The sequence below is a fragment of the Triturus cristatus genome, chromosome 11, assembly GCF_964204655.1.
Source record: "Triturus cristatus chromosome 11, aTriCri1.1, whole genome shotgun sequence".
Lineage (NCBI taxonomy): Eukaryota > Metazoa > Chordata > Amphibia > Caudata > Salamandridae > Triturus > Triturus cristatus.
The window spans coordinates 963,742,895-963,758,114 of NC_140594.1; the positions used below are offsets into that span (position 1 = coordinate 963,742,895).

Here is a 15,220-nt window from a genome sequence, read left to right on the forward strand (position 1 = left end):
ATATTTAGCTGCCTCTTTATTTGGTGCCAGGCCTTATAAGCTGCCTGGAGGACTTTGAAGCGGGTCTTCTTATAATAACTTGGCTCTAGAATTAAAAAAAAATGTTCGCTCTGTCCTTGCACCTAATAATAGCTGATATATATGAGGCACATCCCCTAGAGTTTCACCACTAGTTCCCACCAATAAAATTCCAATGTGCTGTAAGAAACTAGCCCGATAAAATTGGGTACTGCCCACCCCCCTTTATCCCGTGGTAGGGTCATAAATTTTAGTGCTCGTCAGGGTTTCCCCTGTGCCCATAAAAAACTATTGCAAATAGATTGTAGTCTCTGCATTTGCTGTTTTGTGATTTCCAGTGGTACTGCCCTAAAAAAATATAAAACCTTTGGAAGAACATTCATTTTGATAACATTGCATCTTCCCAGTAATGACAGATGTAAGTTTTGCATCCTATCCAAATCTCTTTTAATTTTATTAAGAAGAGATTCCCAATTACATTTAACCATCGTATCTAAACAAGCATTCAGGCGTATTCCCAAATATACGGCCTCCTCTAAAACTCTCTGATCCCTAAATCGTGTTTGTTCAGTACAGATTACCTGTGTCTTAGTTAAGTTCAATTTATAACCCACACTCCTCCCAAATATTACTGCCAATTGCTCCGTCTGTTCTCGGTATCTTTTTCGAAAAAGATGTCGACAATGTAATCGGGCTTCGAGCCCTGTCGTGAATGTGGCATATATATGTCGATCACGGATCCACATGACGACTGTGTATGGTGTTTATCTGACCATGATGTGGATGGTTGTTCTTGCTGTCGCAAGATGAGCTCCAAGGCTCTAAAAGAAAGGGAAGCGAAACTCTTCATCGCTAGGATGAAAAAGGAGAAGAGAGGAAGAAGGAAGTCGAGAACGAGGTCGAGGTCACGATCGAGGTCGGCGTCGAAGTCGACTTCGGGGCATGCTTCACGATCCAAGAAGCACAAGAAGAAGAGGAGACATTCTTCTCGACGTCACTCTGACAAGAGTTCGGCTCCGAAGTCGAAGTCACCAACTCGACGCCGTAAGGACTCTGTCTCCTTCACCTGTTCCGGATTCGCCTCCTGGTCCTTCTTCTCCAGTGGCTTCACCGGCTCCGGTTCCATCTCCGACGCCGGTTCCATCTCCGGCTCAGGGTTCATCTCCGGCTCTGTCTCCGGCCCCGGTTGAGGAGCTTCAAGCACCGGGTGAGCCTGCGAAGCCGCTTATTCCACCGTCGGCGCCGGTTGGCCCGAGTCCGGTGATGCCTGACCAGTACCCTGTGTTCCCTGGACCAGGTCAGGACCCCTCGCATTATTTAAATGCTATGTACGGGGTATTTTCGAGAGCCATGTACACCACCGGTGCACCTGCGGGTCCGATGGGTCCAATGGCCTTCAATTTGGGGGTGCCACAAGTCTATCCGCAGGCCCCTTTCATGCCATTTTTTCTGGCGACGCCGTCTTGGCATCCACCGGCGCCGAGGACGTCGACGCCGCTTCCTTCTTCGCCGGCTCGACCTCGTTTGACGCCGGCTGTTCCTACGGATCCACGTTCAACGCCGGCGCCGGCTGATTCGAACACGGCGCCACCGCTTGTACGGATTCGGTCCAGAAGGGAAGCTCAAAGGGTGATTGATGAGCGAAGGTACCTTCTGGAAGAAGCAGAAGAAGGAGAGCTGGTGCAGTCTGACGGGGTTTTGAGGAACTTAAAGAGGCTAGTGGATTGGATTTGTCTCCTGAGTGGGAAATTACTCCACCTTCCGATGAACCCTCGAAGGATGTGGCTCCATATCATGCAGTCATCAGGAAGGCTGCAGAACTGTTAGATCTTCAGTTGCCTACTACTGAATTCAAATCAAATATTCTGACTGAAGTTTTGCATTCTTCTTCTGCAGTTTCAGAGCCGTTGTTGCCTTTTAATGAGGCCATTATTGACCCTGTGTTGGAGGTGTGCCGTAAGCCTTTTTCTGCTCCCGCAGTCTCTAAGACGGTTGCTAGGAGGTATAGGGCAGCTCCAGGGGACCCTGAGTTCTTAACATCGCATCCATCGCCTGAGAGCCTGGTGGTTCAGGCGGCTTGTTCAGGAAAATCCAAGGGTGCTTTTCCTCAGGTTCCAGGTGACAGAGAGGCTAAAAAGTTAGATCAGTCGGCCAAAAAGGTCTTTTCATCGGCCAGCATGGCACTTAAATCAACAAATGCCACTTGCCTCTTGGGACGCTATATTCATGCGCTCATGGACTCTGCGAAGAATTTGGCACCAAAACTATCTGAGGAGAAATGGAGAGTCCCAGAAAAAAACGTTGTGCATCAATAGCATGGAAAAAAGCGAACGGACGTCAGCACGCCGACAAGATCTTCTTATGCCTCCGGTGATGTCATACGGAGTCGCGAGCGGAGCTGTGCTATTGTGACGTCTTCGTCGACGTGGGAAAGCTATGAAACATTTTCTGTGGAATGCTGGCGCTGGGGTAAATTCAAAAAGTGAGGAATCCACAGGTGTGAGAGTGCCATCTTTCTTGCATGGTGTGCCCCCACTTTTTGCTGAATGTACTTTGACTGAGTGTGCCCTGGACTCCTGCCAATCAGGTGCCCAGGGCCTATGTTCCTTCCCTAAAACAAACAAAACCCAAATTGGCTAACCCTGGCCACATGTCAGCCCCTGGTAAATGGTACCCTAGGTACCCAGGGCCTTGTGACCAGGGAAGGCCTCTAAGGGCTGCAGCACTCATTGTGCCACCCTTAGAGGCCCTGTACCCTTACACACACACTGCCTTTGCAGGCTGAGTGTTTGGGTGCAAGGCAAAAACAGTCGACACAACATGCCCATCCCCTACACTGCCATGGCATACATCAGCTGCCAGGGGTGGATAGGGTACCCTGTCCTTCAGATGTTGTGGCGTACAAGTTCCTTAGTTTGAACTGCCGATCCCTTGTGAAACACCACGCTGAGGTGTTTGATTTGTTGATAGATGAGGCTCCAGATGCCTTATTTTTAACGGAGACTTGGTTCACGCAGGATTCGGTGGCTCTGCCCTGGTTGGCCCTTCTCCAGGGATATGCGTTGAAGACAGTCAAACGGGTGGGGGGGGGGGTGCTGGTATTGCTGTGATTACTAAGGATGTCTATATTTGCAGCCTTAGTAAAGAGAAAATTGCGGACTGTGAAAGCGCAGTGTTTAAAATTACGCTGAACTCCAATTTCACCATGTCCGGTCTTTTAGTTTATCGGCCCCCAGGCCCCGCTTATAGTTTTAGGGAAGACTTCCTGAGTAAAGTTGCGCTATACGCAAGTAGGGCTGCTAACTTTACTATCTTAGGGGATCTCAACCTTCACTTTGAGATGCATGAGAAAGCCGAGATTTCGAGCATTTTGGCTGACTTTGAGGCTTTCCAATTGGTGCAATGTGTCCTTGAGGGTACGCATGTGGCAGGGCATTTATTGGACCCTATATTCTCCAATTTATGCCCTCTAAAGTTCTTTCCACCGGCTCCTCAGGCGTGGACTGACCACTTCTTGGTCTCCTTCGTGCTGCAACTGCAGGGGAAAGCTGTCCTTTTCCATTCAGCTCAAGTTCTGAAACGCCATAGGCCCTTGTTGCCTTCAGACATGGATTCAGCAATTTCACGCTTCCATGATTGGGTGTTATTGGGTCTGGATACTTGTATTCCTGCTAGATTGGGAGCGAGGAGTCTAGGGTCTTCTATCCCGTGGTTTGACAACTCACTTATGTCAGCTAAAAAGGGGTGCAAGCAGCTCAAACACGCTTGGAGACGCTCCTATGATATTACAGCAACATTGGAATACCGGGCAGCCATTAAGCAGTACCATTGGCTCATCCGGAAGACATGAGCAGAGTACGTGGCCAATAAAATCTTGGCCAGCACTAATCCGGCTGTCTATTTTCTCTCTGCTCAAAGGTATGAAAAGTGCAGGTTCATTGGTAACCTCCCCGATTGTTTCTAACCACCAGTGTAATGAGTTTGTTCATTACTTTGTGAACAAAGTTGAGCAGATCTATCTTAATCTGCCGGCGGAGGATCTGTGTGTTGGGGTGGAGGCTTTGGTGATCTCTGGTCCTACGGCGGGTAACAGTCTGTTTTCCTTTCCGCCTTTATCAACTACGGAATTTGATGCACTTTGCCTGAAAATCAAGTCAGGATCTCCAGCAGATGCTCTGACCCCTGCCCTGTTTAGTCAGCTTCACCCCTTGATTTCCCCTTGGGATATTGGTTTGGTGAACCTGTCCCTGTCATCTGCAGTTGTTCCCAGGGTATGGAAGCATGCCAAAGTCATTCCATTACTCAAAAAATCCTCCTTGGATCCTGCGGAACCAGGTAATTATCGGCCAATCTCTCAGCTGCCTTTTTTGGCAAAGGTGGCTGAATCTCACGTTAACTCTGTCCTCTCAGAGTACATTGAACAGAATGCCATTCTGGATCCATCTCAGCATGGCTTCCGAGTGCGGCAATGGACTGAGTCCGCACTACTGGTAGTGACGGCGGTGATTCAGCGGCCTTGGTCCTTCTAGACCGAAGTGCCGCCTTTGACACCATCTCCCATGCAATCTTACTAACTCATCTTCAGGAAATTGGCGTTAAGGATGTGGCCCTAGGCTGGTTTTGCTCCTTCTTAGAGGGGAGGTCCTTTCAAGTGTCTGTGCCACCATTCCATTCACAGGAGTTTGCTCTGCGTCAGGGAGTACCGCAGGGCTTAGTCTTGAGCCCGCTTTTGTTTAACATCTACGTTCGCCCCCTGGCCGCTGTAGCGAAAGATAGAGGGTTGGCGCTGGTGTCATACGCGGACGACACCCAATTGGTGATCTCCTTCTCTAAGAACTGTGGTGACAATCTGGTTAAATTCAAAGAGGACCTTCTAGTAGTGGCTGACTGGATGGCGGCCAATTGCTTGCAGCTTAACGCTAGCAAATCGGAGATCTTACTGTTCGGGAAGGACCGTGAATTATGGTCTGAACAGTGCTGGCCAGAGCATCTGAAACCCGCCCCCATACCCAAGGAGGTTGTGAAGAACTTAGGGGAGTGGCTCGATCAGGGTCTGATGTTCGAAGCTCAATCTAAAGCAGTGGCAGGGGTGTGCTTTGGGCTTTTGCGGGGTTTAAGACCATTGCTGGGGTTTTTTCCTCCTAAAGTGCGACAAACCATAATCCAGGCTTTAATTTTGTCCAGATTGGACTATGGGAACGCCCTTTATTTGGCCGCCAATAAGACCAGTATCAAGCGCCTGCAGAAGCTTCAGAATGCTGCAGCTCGTCTGTTAGTAGCACTCCCGAAGTCCAGCTCAGTTGCCCATCTGCTCCCCAAGTTGCACTGGCTGCCTGTTGAAAAACTCATCCAGTTTAAAGCACTCTGTATGTCGCATAAGATCTTGTCCTGTCAGGCTTCTGTGGGTTAGCCTAACTTGCTCAAGTTTTATGTTCCGCAACGCCTATTGAGATCGGCGGGCCGTGCCCAGGTTTGTATTCCCCCTGTTTGTAAAGCTAGAGCAGGCGGCTGTTCCTTTCGAAGTCTGGCGGCAAAACTCTGGAACTCCTTGCCTGTTCCCATCAGAGTAATCCAGAATCACCTGGCTTTTCGTAAAGCCATAAAAACCTGGCTTTTCCCCGGCTTTTTCAATTAACATCTCATTTCTGTCTCCTGGGCGTCTGTCTTGGTTTGGGGTCCCGCTGGGATGCCCCTTGCTGGGGCAGCCATGCGCTTTACAAATCTGACTAATAATACTGATCACATGACAGAACTCTTAACATTGCCTTTAGAATTCTGATTGGTCTTTTCCAAAATTACTAAGTCTTGCTAGGGCCTTGCTTAAGTCCCATTAGAATTTTAGAAAAATAAGTCACTATAGTCAGGGTAGAGGATTAGAACTGTCAGTTTAGAATGACTCAAACAAACCCAGCTATTGGTGAACATAACATGGACCTGGTGGAGGAGCTCAAACTCACACCTTACTTACACTTGTCTTTCAAGGAATTGAGGTCCCTATACAAACTCAAAAATATACCAATGGGCCTGCATCCAACAAAACTAGGGCTCCAGGAGCTCTTGGCTGAGTATGCTAAGGACCACCCATCTGAACATGGTGATGGCCAGTCCAAGAATTAGCATCTGGGAACCTAGGGATCACACAGGTGACCCTGGTACCAGAGAGATCAATGGGGGACCCACTAGTGAAGAGGAACAGCCTTTTGACAAGGCTGGCCAAAAGATTGGAGCTAGAGTCCAGGCTCCTGGCTCTAGAAAAAGAAAGGAGAGTTATGGATTAGCACCCATCAATTGTGGCAGCAATAATAAAAACAAGGATAGGGAGGGAACTTCTGATCCTAAAATCCCCAAAGGGATTGTCCCTAAATTTGAGGAAGGTGATGACATCACCAAATGGTTCACAGCCTTTGAGAGGGCTTTTGAAATAAGAGTAAAGAAAACTCTCTGGGGGGCACTCCTGTGGAAACTGTTCTCTGGTAACTGCAGAGACAGGCTTCTGACCCTCTCTGGGCCAGAGGCAGGATCCTATGATCTCATGAGGAAGACTGATTGAGGGATTTGGATTCACTACTGAGGAGTATGGAATTAGATTCAGGGGGGCTCACAAAACCCAGACCCAGTCCAGGATTGACTTTGTAGACTTCTCAGTAAAGACACTGGATGGTTGGTTAGCTGGACATGGTGTGCAGGATTTTACTGGACTGTATAATTTATTCATGAAGGAACATATATTGAGTAACTGCACAAATGAAAAGTTGCATCAGCATTTGGTAGACCTATGTCTAATTTTGGGAAAGAAGGCAGACCACTGGGTCAAGACTAGGGTGACAAAGACAGCCACTGGGGGTGACCAAAAGAAAGTGGTCCCAAAACCTCCCCAGGGGAAAGGTGGTGAGAATCTCCAAGATAAAAAGTCTGAGTCTTCCAAAGGGCTGGGGCAGTTGTACTCACTTGTTGACCAGGAGTGATGGGGTAGTCTGAGTCTTCTGCCTCTGACACGATTTCCAGGTTTTTGGAATCTTCCTCTGGGACATCTTGGCCTTCGTCGAAGATGTCCACTGGTTCTGGAGCTGATCTCTACGCCATGATGTGTCGTCGGGCCTGACGATCTCAGTCTTTTTCGATCAAAAAAGGCGCAGGTTTGGCAGTTGGTCGTGTTCTGGCGAGAGGCACAGTTTACAGACCTTGTGATGGTTACTGTGTGGGAACTTCGCTCCACACTGGGGGCATTTTTTGAACGGCGTCCTTTCCATGAGCCGTAGGCCTTTATGGCGTTGATAGGCCCAGCAGCCTGTGTCGACAACTGGAATCGAGCTGATGTTAGGTGCGAAGATTTGGATGTTCGAAGCCAATTCCGAAGAGTTAGAGAAAGGTTTGCGAGTCGAAAAATGTAAAAATGAAGTTTCGAACCGGTGCGCCAAACTTGCATCCGAACCCAATGGCGGAAAAAAACAATCTGAGGATGAAGTCGATGCCCATGTGCACTATCGTCCAAGGGAGGAGTCACCCATCTCGTGACCACAAAGACTTCTTCCAAGACAACAACAAGGTGCAAGCATCCAAGTCCAACACCAGATGGCGATCTAATGCAAAGTGTGCGATCTGTAGCTCGTATGCCTCGAACATACTTTTTCTATTGAATAAGTTACTTACCTTCGGTAATGATATATCTGTAATAAACATAGGTTAGTTATAGATTCCATACCTTAGAATTACCTCCAGGTGTCAGACTGGATCCAGGAAGTTTTTCGTCTGCAGTACTTCTACGCGTCCGTCGTTAGTGTCGGTCGGCTCAGTGTCCGTCGTTAGCGTCATGATCGCTGGAATGACATCACAGCAGCTCCTTAGACGCCACCCTGGTGCACGGACGTCAGTTCTGTAGACTACTTTCCGCGTCAGAAAGGCAGAGCCATGCAAGACACTGACCACTGGTGCACAAAACTAGGGTCCTAAAGGGATGTCCTTAACCCTAGAAATCAGTTCGAAGAACAGGGAGGATGGGTGGAGCGGTAAGGAATCTAAAACTAACCAATGTTTCTTACAGATATATCGTTACCGAAGGTAAGTAACTTGTTCATCTGAAAGAAACAGTTATAGATTCATTACCTTACAATAGATACCCCAGCAATACCAACCCCAGAGGTGGTTCTGCGAACCAAGATCACACCAGAAAATCCTGGATAACAGAACAGCCAAAAAAGCCGTCTCTCCGGACTTGGCAGTCTGTCCGTTATTGCACTAATGATAGGATGTGATTTTTTTTGTTGTACTTGTGTAAGAAAGTGGCTCTGTATATACTGTTCCCAAATAGGTACAGTGTGTACAGAGTCCACAGTCCCCAGAGGTTTGGCAGAGGCTAAAGTTAGATATAACCTTACTCTCTAAAGTGGTAGCTTGGTCAAGCAGTAAGGCAGTATCGGAGGACAGTGTAAAGCATTTGTTGTACCCACTCAGTCAGCAAATGGTCTCACACACTCAAGAACTGAACTCTAGGCCATTGGTTTTGTATCAAAATATATAGTGGTTTTATTTTAGAACCAAAAATAGGTATCAAAATATACTTTCTCAGAATGAGATGCTTTAGATAAATACTTTCAACAGGCAATAGACTTTTGAATGCAATAGATACAGTTGTTGCAATAGGCAACACAATTTCAAACACAAATATACATTGAGCTCAATGGGAATTTCTAGTTAAATGCAATTGATTACTTTTTGGATAACTTTTCTTACCACAGGACTGGATTCTAGATTCAGTCCTGGGACATCTCCTGTAAACAGTTGAGTAAACACGTTTTGGTTACAGTGGTGATTTTTAAGGAATATTATTGTATTTTAAAAGTTGACACTTAGAAACTTTTCTGTTATAAAATCACCAATGTTATCCTATGGGAGGAAATTCACTTAGCAGGTAAGTAGGGTTATCGTTACTTTTTCTTACTCAGTGTTGGATCCTGGATCCAGCACTGGTGCATCTCCTGTAAACAGTTGAAAGAATGCGTTTTTGTTATACAGGCGACTTTAAACGAATATTTGTAAGTTTGCAAAATCGACACTTAGAAGAATTTCCAGCAAAAACCAGGCAATGTTGTCCTATGAAGGAAAATCAAGTTAGCGGTAAGTACGGTTGTAATTACTTTTCAGGGTCAGTGCTGGGCGCCATGATCCAGCACTGGGATCTCTCCTGATAACAGAAACCCACTTCCTTACAACTGTTTTATGATGAGTTGATATCTTATGAATTATGACATCGCTCTCGCTTTTATGGGGTGTGACCCGTATGTTTTTCTCTTTTTCTGAGCCCTGGTGTTGTCCATTTACTGTAATGTCGATATTATCCACATTTGCTAGTGTTTTAATCTATATGATTTGGTTTTTAATTGTTGCTTGATGAATTGCTATTGACACTTGTATGACTTTTTGGCTGTTTTCTTCTGAGTCTTGGTCTTGTCTATTTATCCTAACGCTTTCAACATCCATACTTGTGTTCCCAGACGTTTTAACCGTATGATTTAACTTTTTAACCCCTCTTCTGATTGATTTACTTTACGAATAACATACACGTTTTATGGAAAATATTTATTGTTAATCTTATTTTATGTAATGGCGCTTTTTATGACTAGTACTGTCGATATAAAGCTATTTGGAATTGATTTGCCTGCATCTGAATCTAGCATTACGCAACATTTCTCTTAGGTTTCATCACCCTAGCTCAATTGTTTTCTGACAGTTGGTTTCCGCAGTCCTTATCCCTTTTGCTTTAGTCAATGAGATTGTTTCGTTGATCTTCTCATAGTGCCCTATAAATGGATGATATTGGTCTCACACTTTCCATTAGTGACGGTAACTTTAAAAGAGTACTGAACTGTTGGGGTGAGGGGGTTTCTACGTGAGAATCAGTTATTTGTCATGGGCTGCCCATTCGTAAAGTAGAAACTGTCCTCTCCCAACTCCCTTAGTTCCTCATGCTGTAACACGTGTGAAGTGTTTCACGGTCATGTGTCTCATTAATTTCCATCCTTGTTCAATCCATTCTGCCCCCGAGCCTTCATATACATTTTACTGAATCTCTGGAGTCTCCACAGAGCTGCCAGTCCCACTGAATGATGTTTTCACTATCCTTCTGTACTTCCAACCTCTTAATAATGACATGCAATCCGAGACTGCCTTATGGCATTCAAACAGATGTATAAATGGGGCAGTCTACCTTATGCTGGGAATCCTAGTTGCCTCTGTTGGATTTCCTTGTCTTGATGTCTTTTTGGGGTCATTCTAATAGGGCATGGACCACCTTTCAAGGAAGTTCCCTCACTATTGAGGGTGTTTCTGATGTATTCTTTGATGGTTTGTGCGACTGTGTGTAGAACTTTAATCTCTATCCTGTGAGATTAGCTCTTCTCCTCGATCTAGACATTGCTAATGCCACAAGATTTGATGTCACCCATCTCATTCTAAAATTCTTTGATTACACAAGACTTAGGGCTCAGTAGCATCTCCTTGATTATTGTTGCATCATTTTCTTGCAATAAAACACCTTGAATGCTGAGCATTTAGCCTTGTGGTCCCTAGGTAAGCACTGGTTTGACCTGAGCTCAACAGGGAAATTCTAATTACATCTGGGACAGAGCATAAAAGGCTGTTTCTTTTTTTGTGATGGCAGAAGATAAATCTTTGTCTCTGTTCTAGTGCAGCTAGTCATTCCCTGCATGCTGTTAACCGAAAGCATTCTCGCAAGAAAAAGAACTTGTAATGTTAAGAGTCCAACACTAGATGGTAGAGAAGCGAACAGCATGTGAACCTACAACACTTCAAGCTCAAATGGAGTGCTACAACTAATTACCTAATTCCTTGCATTCGATACATGAATGGTATTTTTTTTATTGAAACTGACCTAACAACTTTAGGTAGATTTTAAAGTCCCTCGTAAGATTGTAAAGTTATTGAAAAGATTGTATAGTGATCAGATTTGTAGAGCTACTATAATCGTCCCTATTTAACAAACATGAAAAGTTAGTTTGGTCTGGTAAGATATTTACATGACATCCCCGTATTTATACAGATGCCGGAATGGTTACTAAGATGTGGTAGTCTATGCTTAGTAATCTCTTTTAAACAGTTCTAAACTGCTGACTCAGAATATAGGATTGTTTATTTGCCTAGGATATACCAATAAACGCATATAAAGGTTGTGAGGTTGATTGAGGCTTTGTGGGTCAACAGTAGAGGTCCATATACATGGTATAAGCATATGAGGAGTCCATGCCCATGCTTCTCACCATGTGCCAAACCCAAGCCCCCACTACAAAACCTCCAACACTAACTAGTGTTATGGATTCATCGCAAGCCCTGTAAAGAGCATGACTGACTGGTAAGACTAGTTTCTATTAATCATTTTAAGTGTATGTTTGTTTTGCTCAGGTTCAAAAGCACAGCAGCTTTTACAAGGACTCCAAGCAACTGATGAAAGTCAGCAGCTTCAAGCTGTTATTGAGATGTGTCAGTTGCTGGTCATGGGCAACGAAGAGACATTGGGAGGATTTCCAGTCAAGAGTGTTGTTCCAGCTTTGGTAAGAATCTAAAATACATTTGTGATGTGTAACCGATTTGCACAGTTCAGAAAACATTCTGTAATCTAAAAAATATTTTCCCCCATAAAATGTGCCATTTGGTTCTCAATCAATGCATGCATCATTTGTGGTTTGTTTTATATTTGTCTTATATTACATTTGAGGACAAAAATAGCAAAGTTTAGACTCTTAAAAATCTGTACGTTTGTCATGTATGTGAAGTTGTTTTTGATATACTCGCACAAACTGATTCCTCACTGTTTGAATCCTCCCAGGCAGCAGACTATTTGGGAAATCTTCAAAAGCTCATATGTGCGGTAGGTGCGACTCACGCCATGAACATGACAAACTAGCTGCATATGGGCATCAACTCTGCGCACTGAAGTAGTTTCCTTTTTTTTTCCTGCACACTTGGATGCTGATCCAGTTTTGTTTGATTCCAAACACGCTCTTAAAAAGGAAAAAAAATTATAACACTGCCAGTGTTCAAGGAATGCTCTCTATCTGGGCACTAAAAGAGGTCTTGAATCGGCTGCAAGTTGTCCAGAATGCAGCTGACAGATGACTCTTTTCCCTCCTTAAATTCTGCTATGTTTCCCATAGAGATGTGTATGCAATTCTATGTAATTCAAAGCTCTCTGTATCTCTCATAAGATCCGTTACAAGCAAGGTATACCAGTTTGGCTACCTTGATGCAACTGTATCTGCCTACTAGTGCCTTACGCTCGCTGATTTGAATTTGGCACTTACACTCTGCATTAAAAGAGCCAGAATGGGAGTACGCTCCTCAAGTCCTGGCTCCAACCTTATGGAGTTCAGCCTCTTTAGTTAAGGAAGATCCAAAACCATTTGAGCTTTCAGGAGCAGTTAAAGACCTGGCTGTTCTTAGCCTAGGCTGCATCTGTTCTCCTCTACGGTGTACTTGGATTCTTTTGCAGCTTTTGTGCATCAGTGATAAACGCCCGGAAGCCCCTCTCCTGGGGCAGCTGAGCACTTCAGAAATTCTTTTAACATAACATGTTGCCACCAAAGAATCTAGGCTTTAATCCTGATCATACGTAAACCAATCCAGTATTCATCACAGGCGCTCATGACTCCAAAGCTTGTGACAAATGCTCCCTGATGCACCTTAAAGGGTGACCTCCAACTCTCCATAGGTAAACTAAAGGATAAGGTTTCCAAGATTAAGCACAAGAAACACATGCAGGACTCCTTGATTTCTAGATGCTGCCATTTACAGTTGAAGGAACATAGTCTTCATCCACAGTGCCCATGGTGGCTTCACCTTCCTGGGATCCTGTCCAGATCCTGGTAATGAAGCATGTCCTGAGTTCCGAAGGCTGTGTTAGTAGCCAGAGCAGATTTCTGCTTTCAAAGACGCCATGCTGCAAATATTCAGTATTTATAGCATGACTTCTGGGCCCCATCAAACCTGCTGATCACCAGTTCAGCTGGTGAGTCATTCCCTGACGCAGTCTGATCCCACTTGGGGTCTGCCCTAGACCATTCCAGATCATGCCTCAACACCTCTGCCAAAGTCCTAGCCAGTTGTCCTTCCTCTGGTGCTGCCATCTACACCAACAGAGTCGAGTAATTCAGCAGAAAGTCTGCCCTATTTTGTGAAGCGCCATTTTTTAAAGTTCATGCTTTTTGTCGAAGATGAATCCTCAGCAGTTCCACTTTCTTGACTTGGATTTTTGCCAGAATGGAGGCCCTCGTCAGTTCGGATTCCAATCAGTTTCACATACCTCACATGGTCCCACATAATGAGGATTCAGTCAATGTATTTTCCATGCATTATATTGTTGTTGGGTTTTACCCAGATTTACAGAATACCTGTGCTTTTGACACTTCTCCTGAATCAATGAATTGTGAGGTGAGACCCCGGTTTAATGGTAGGGCCTTGCGTAACTGACAATTTATCGTTGAACACTTGCTATTAAACCATCTAGGTCTCTGAGGTGTGGCGATAGCGGGTTTCAATAACACAGATTTTATGGCTCCACATAGTTTTATAAATGCAGTAATTGGCTCAGGATTGGGTTCCTGCACTATCAGACCAGAGTCGATGAGTCTCAGATTTTCCCTAACCACCCTAAGGAACAGATCTGCGCTGTTAACCCCTCGCCAGACCTCCGTTAGTTTATCTGTTCAGGGTGCCAAGTTCCTAGCACCACATTCTGATTTATATGTTGGCCTGGGGGACAGTCTCAACACCACTTTGATCGGGTTATGATCGCCGTTGTGTGTAGGAACAACCTCCGCGTACAATAAAGTCCTCTAGACCTGGGAGATAAAATATAATCAATTGTAGTGGCACTGCCCCTGCCTCTGAATGCCGGTTCAAGTAGATTATTATTAGTGGTAATGGCAGCTATATCCATAACATTACCCCGATCATGGGTTCGCAAGTGCTCCATCAGCGCAACACCCATGAGCCAAGTTTGACCTCTGCTGCTGGGCCTGGGGACAGCAGTGTCTTCATTGGGCAGCTTAGCATTAAAATCACCCCCAGACAGATACCAGCTGTTTTATCAAAACCATTCGAGTCCTTTTGTGTGGTAACAAAGTCAAACAAGTTGAAATTTGTGTTGGGGGAGCTATGAAAGTCATTGTTGTAAAAGTTAAACAAATAAATAGATACCCCCTTTTGTATTGGAGAGCTTGGAATTTATCGCTATGGGTGTGTAAAACCTGAACACAATGTTCGCCCATATTGAAAGGCCACCAGACTGACAAGCGAATTTTGGGGCTGGAGCTAGCACATTAAAACATTCAAAACCTTCAAGATATATGTCTTTAGTGGCCCAGGTTTCTTGAAACATGAGGATGTCCTGCTGCCTGACTAGCTCTAGCCAATCTACTAGATCTGTTTTAGATTGCAGGCAGGCAAGCAATGTTCCAACAAAGTATGTTCAAATCCTGGTTATCACAAACCTTAGGGAAAGCTATAGCAACTTGGTCATGTATCTTGATTATATGTAATGGGCATATAGGTGTTGGTCGACCCCACCTGTCTGTGGGGCAGCAATAGTCAATCCTGGGTATCTAAATCAGACAGTGCTGTAAACTTATACCTAGCTGCTAGGGAGATAGGTGAATTGTAGGAAACTGGCTCTATATATACTACAACAAAATGAGGTGTAGTGTGTATAGAGTCCAGGTGACCCCAGAGGTAGGTAGAGGTTAAGGTTAGATAGAACCTTACTCTCGATTTTGTGGTAGAGTGTGTGAGAAAGTGCCATCTTTCTTGCATGGTATGCCCCCACTTTTGCTAAATTGCTGAATGTACTTCGATTGAGTGTACCCTGGGTTCCTGCCAATCAGGTGCCCAGGGCCTATGTTCCTTCCTTAAACCACACAAACTCCAAATTGGCAAACCCTAGCCACATGTCAGCCCCTAGTAAATGGTACCCTAGGTACCCAGGGCCTTGTGGCCAGGGAAGGCCTCTAAGGGCTGCAGCACTCATTGTGCCACCCTCAGAGGGCCTGTACCCTTACACACACACACTGCCCTTGCAGGCTGAGTGTCTGGGTGCAGGACAAAACAAAGAGTCGACATGGCACACATCACTGTGTACCATGCCCATCACCTACACTGCCAAGGCATATGTCAGCCACCCCTCTAGCTGGGTGCA

The 15,220-nt window shown here is 45.2% G+C and overlaps 1 protein-coding gene across 15 annotated transcripts in view; it reads left to right on the top strand.

The window, feature by feature from the left end:
• Nucleotides 1–15,220, top strand: part of TRIP12 (thyroid hormone receptor interactor 12) — a 1,120,962-nt gene that overhangs the window by 207,358 nt on the left and 898,384 nt on the right. For all 15 annotated transcript variants that reach the window (XM_085634980.1, XM_085634991.1, XM_085634979.1 and 12 more), the window contains one exon: nt 11,434–11,582. In XM_085634980.1, coding sequence (XP_085491106.1) covers nt 11,434–11,582 — 149 coding nt within the window. The remainder of the gene's footprint in view (nt 1–11,433; nt 11,583–15,220) is intronic.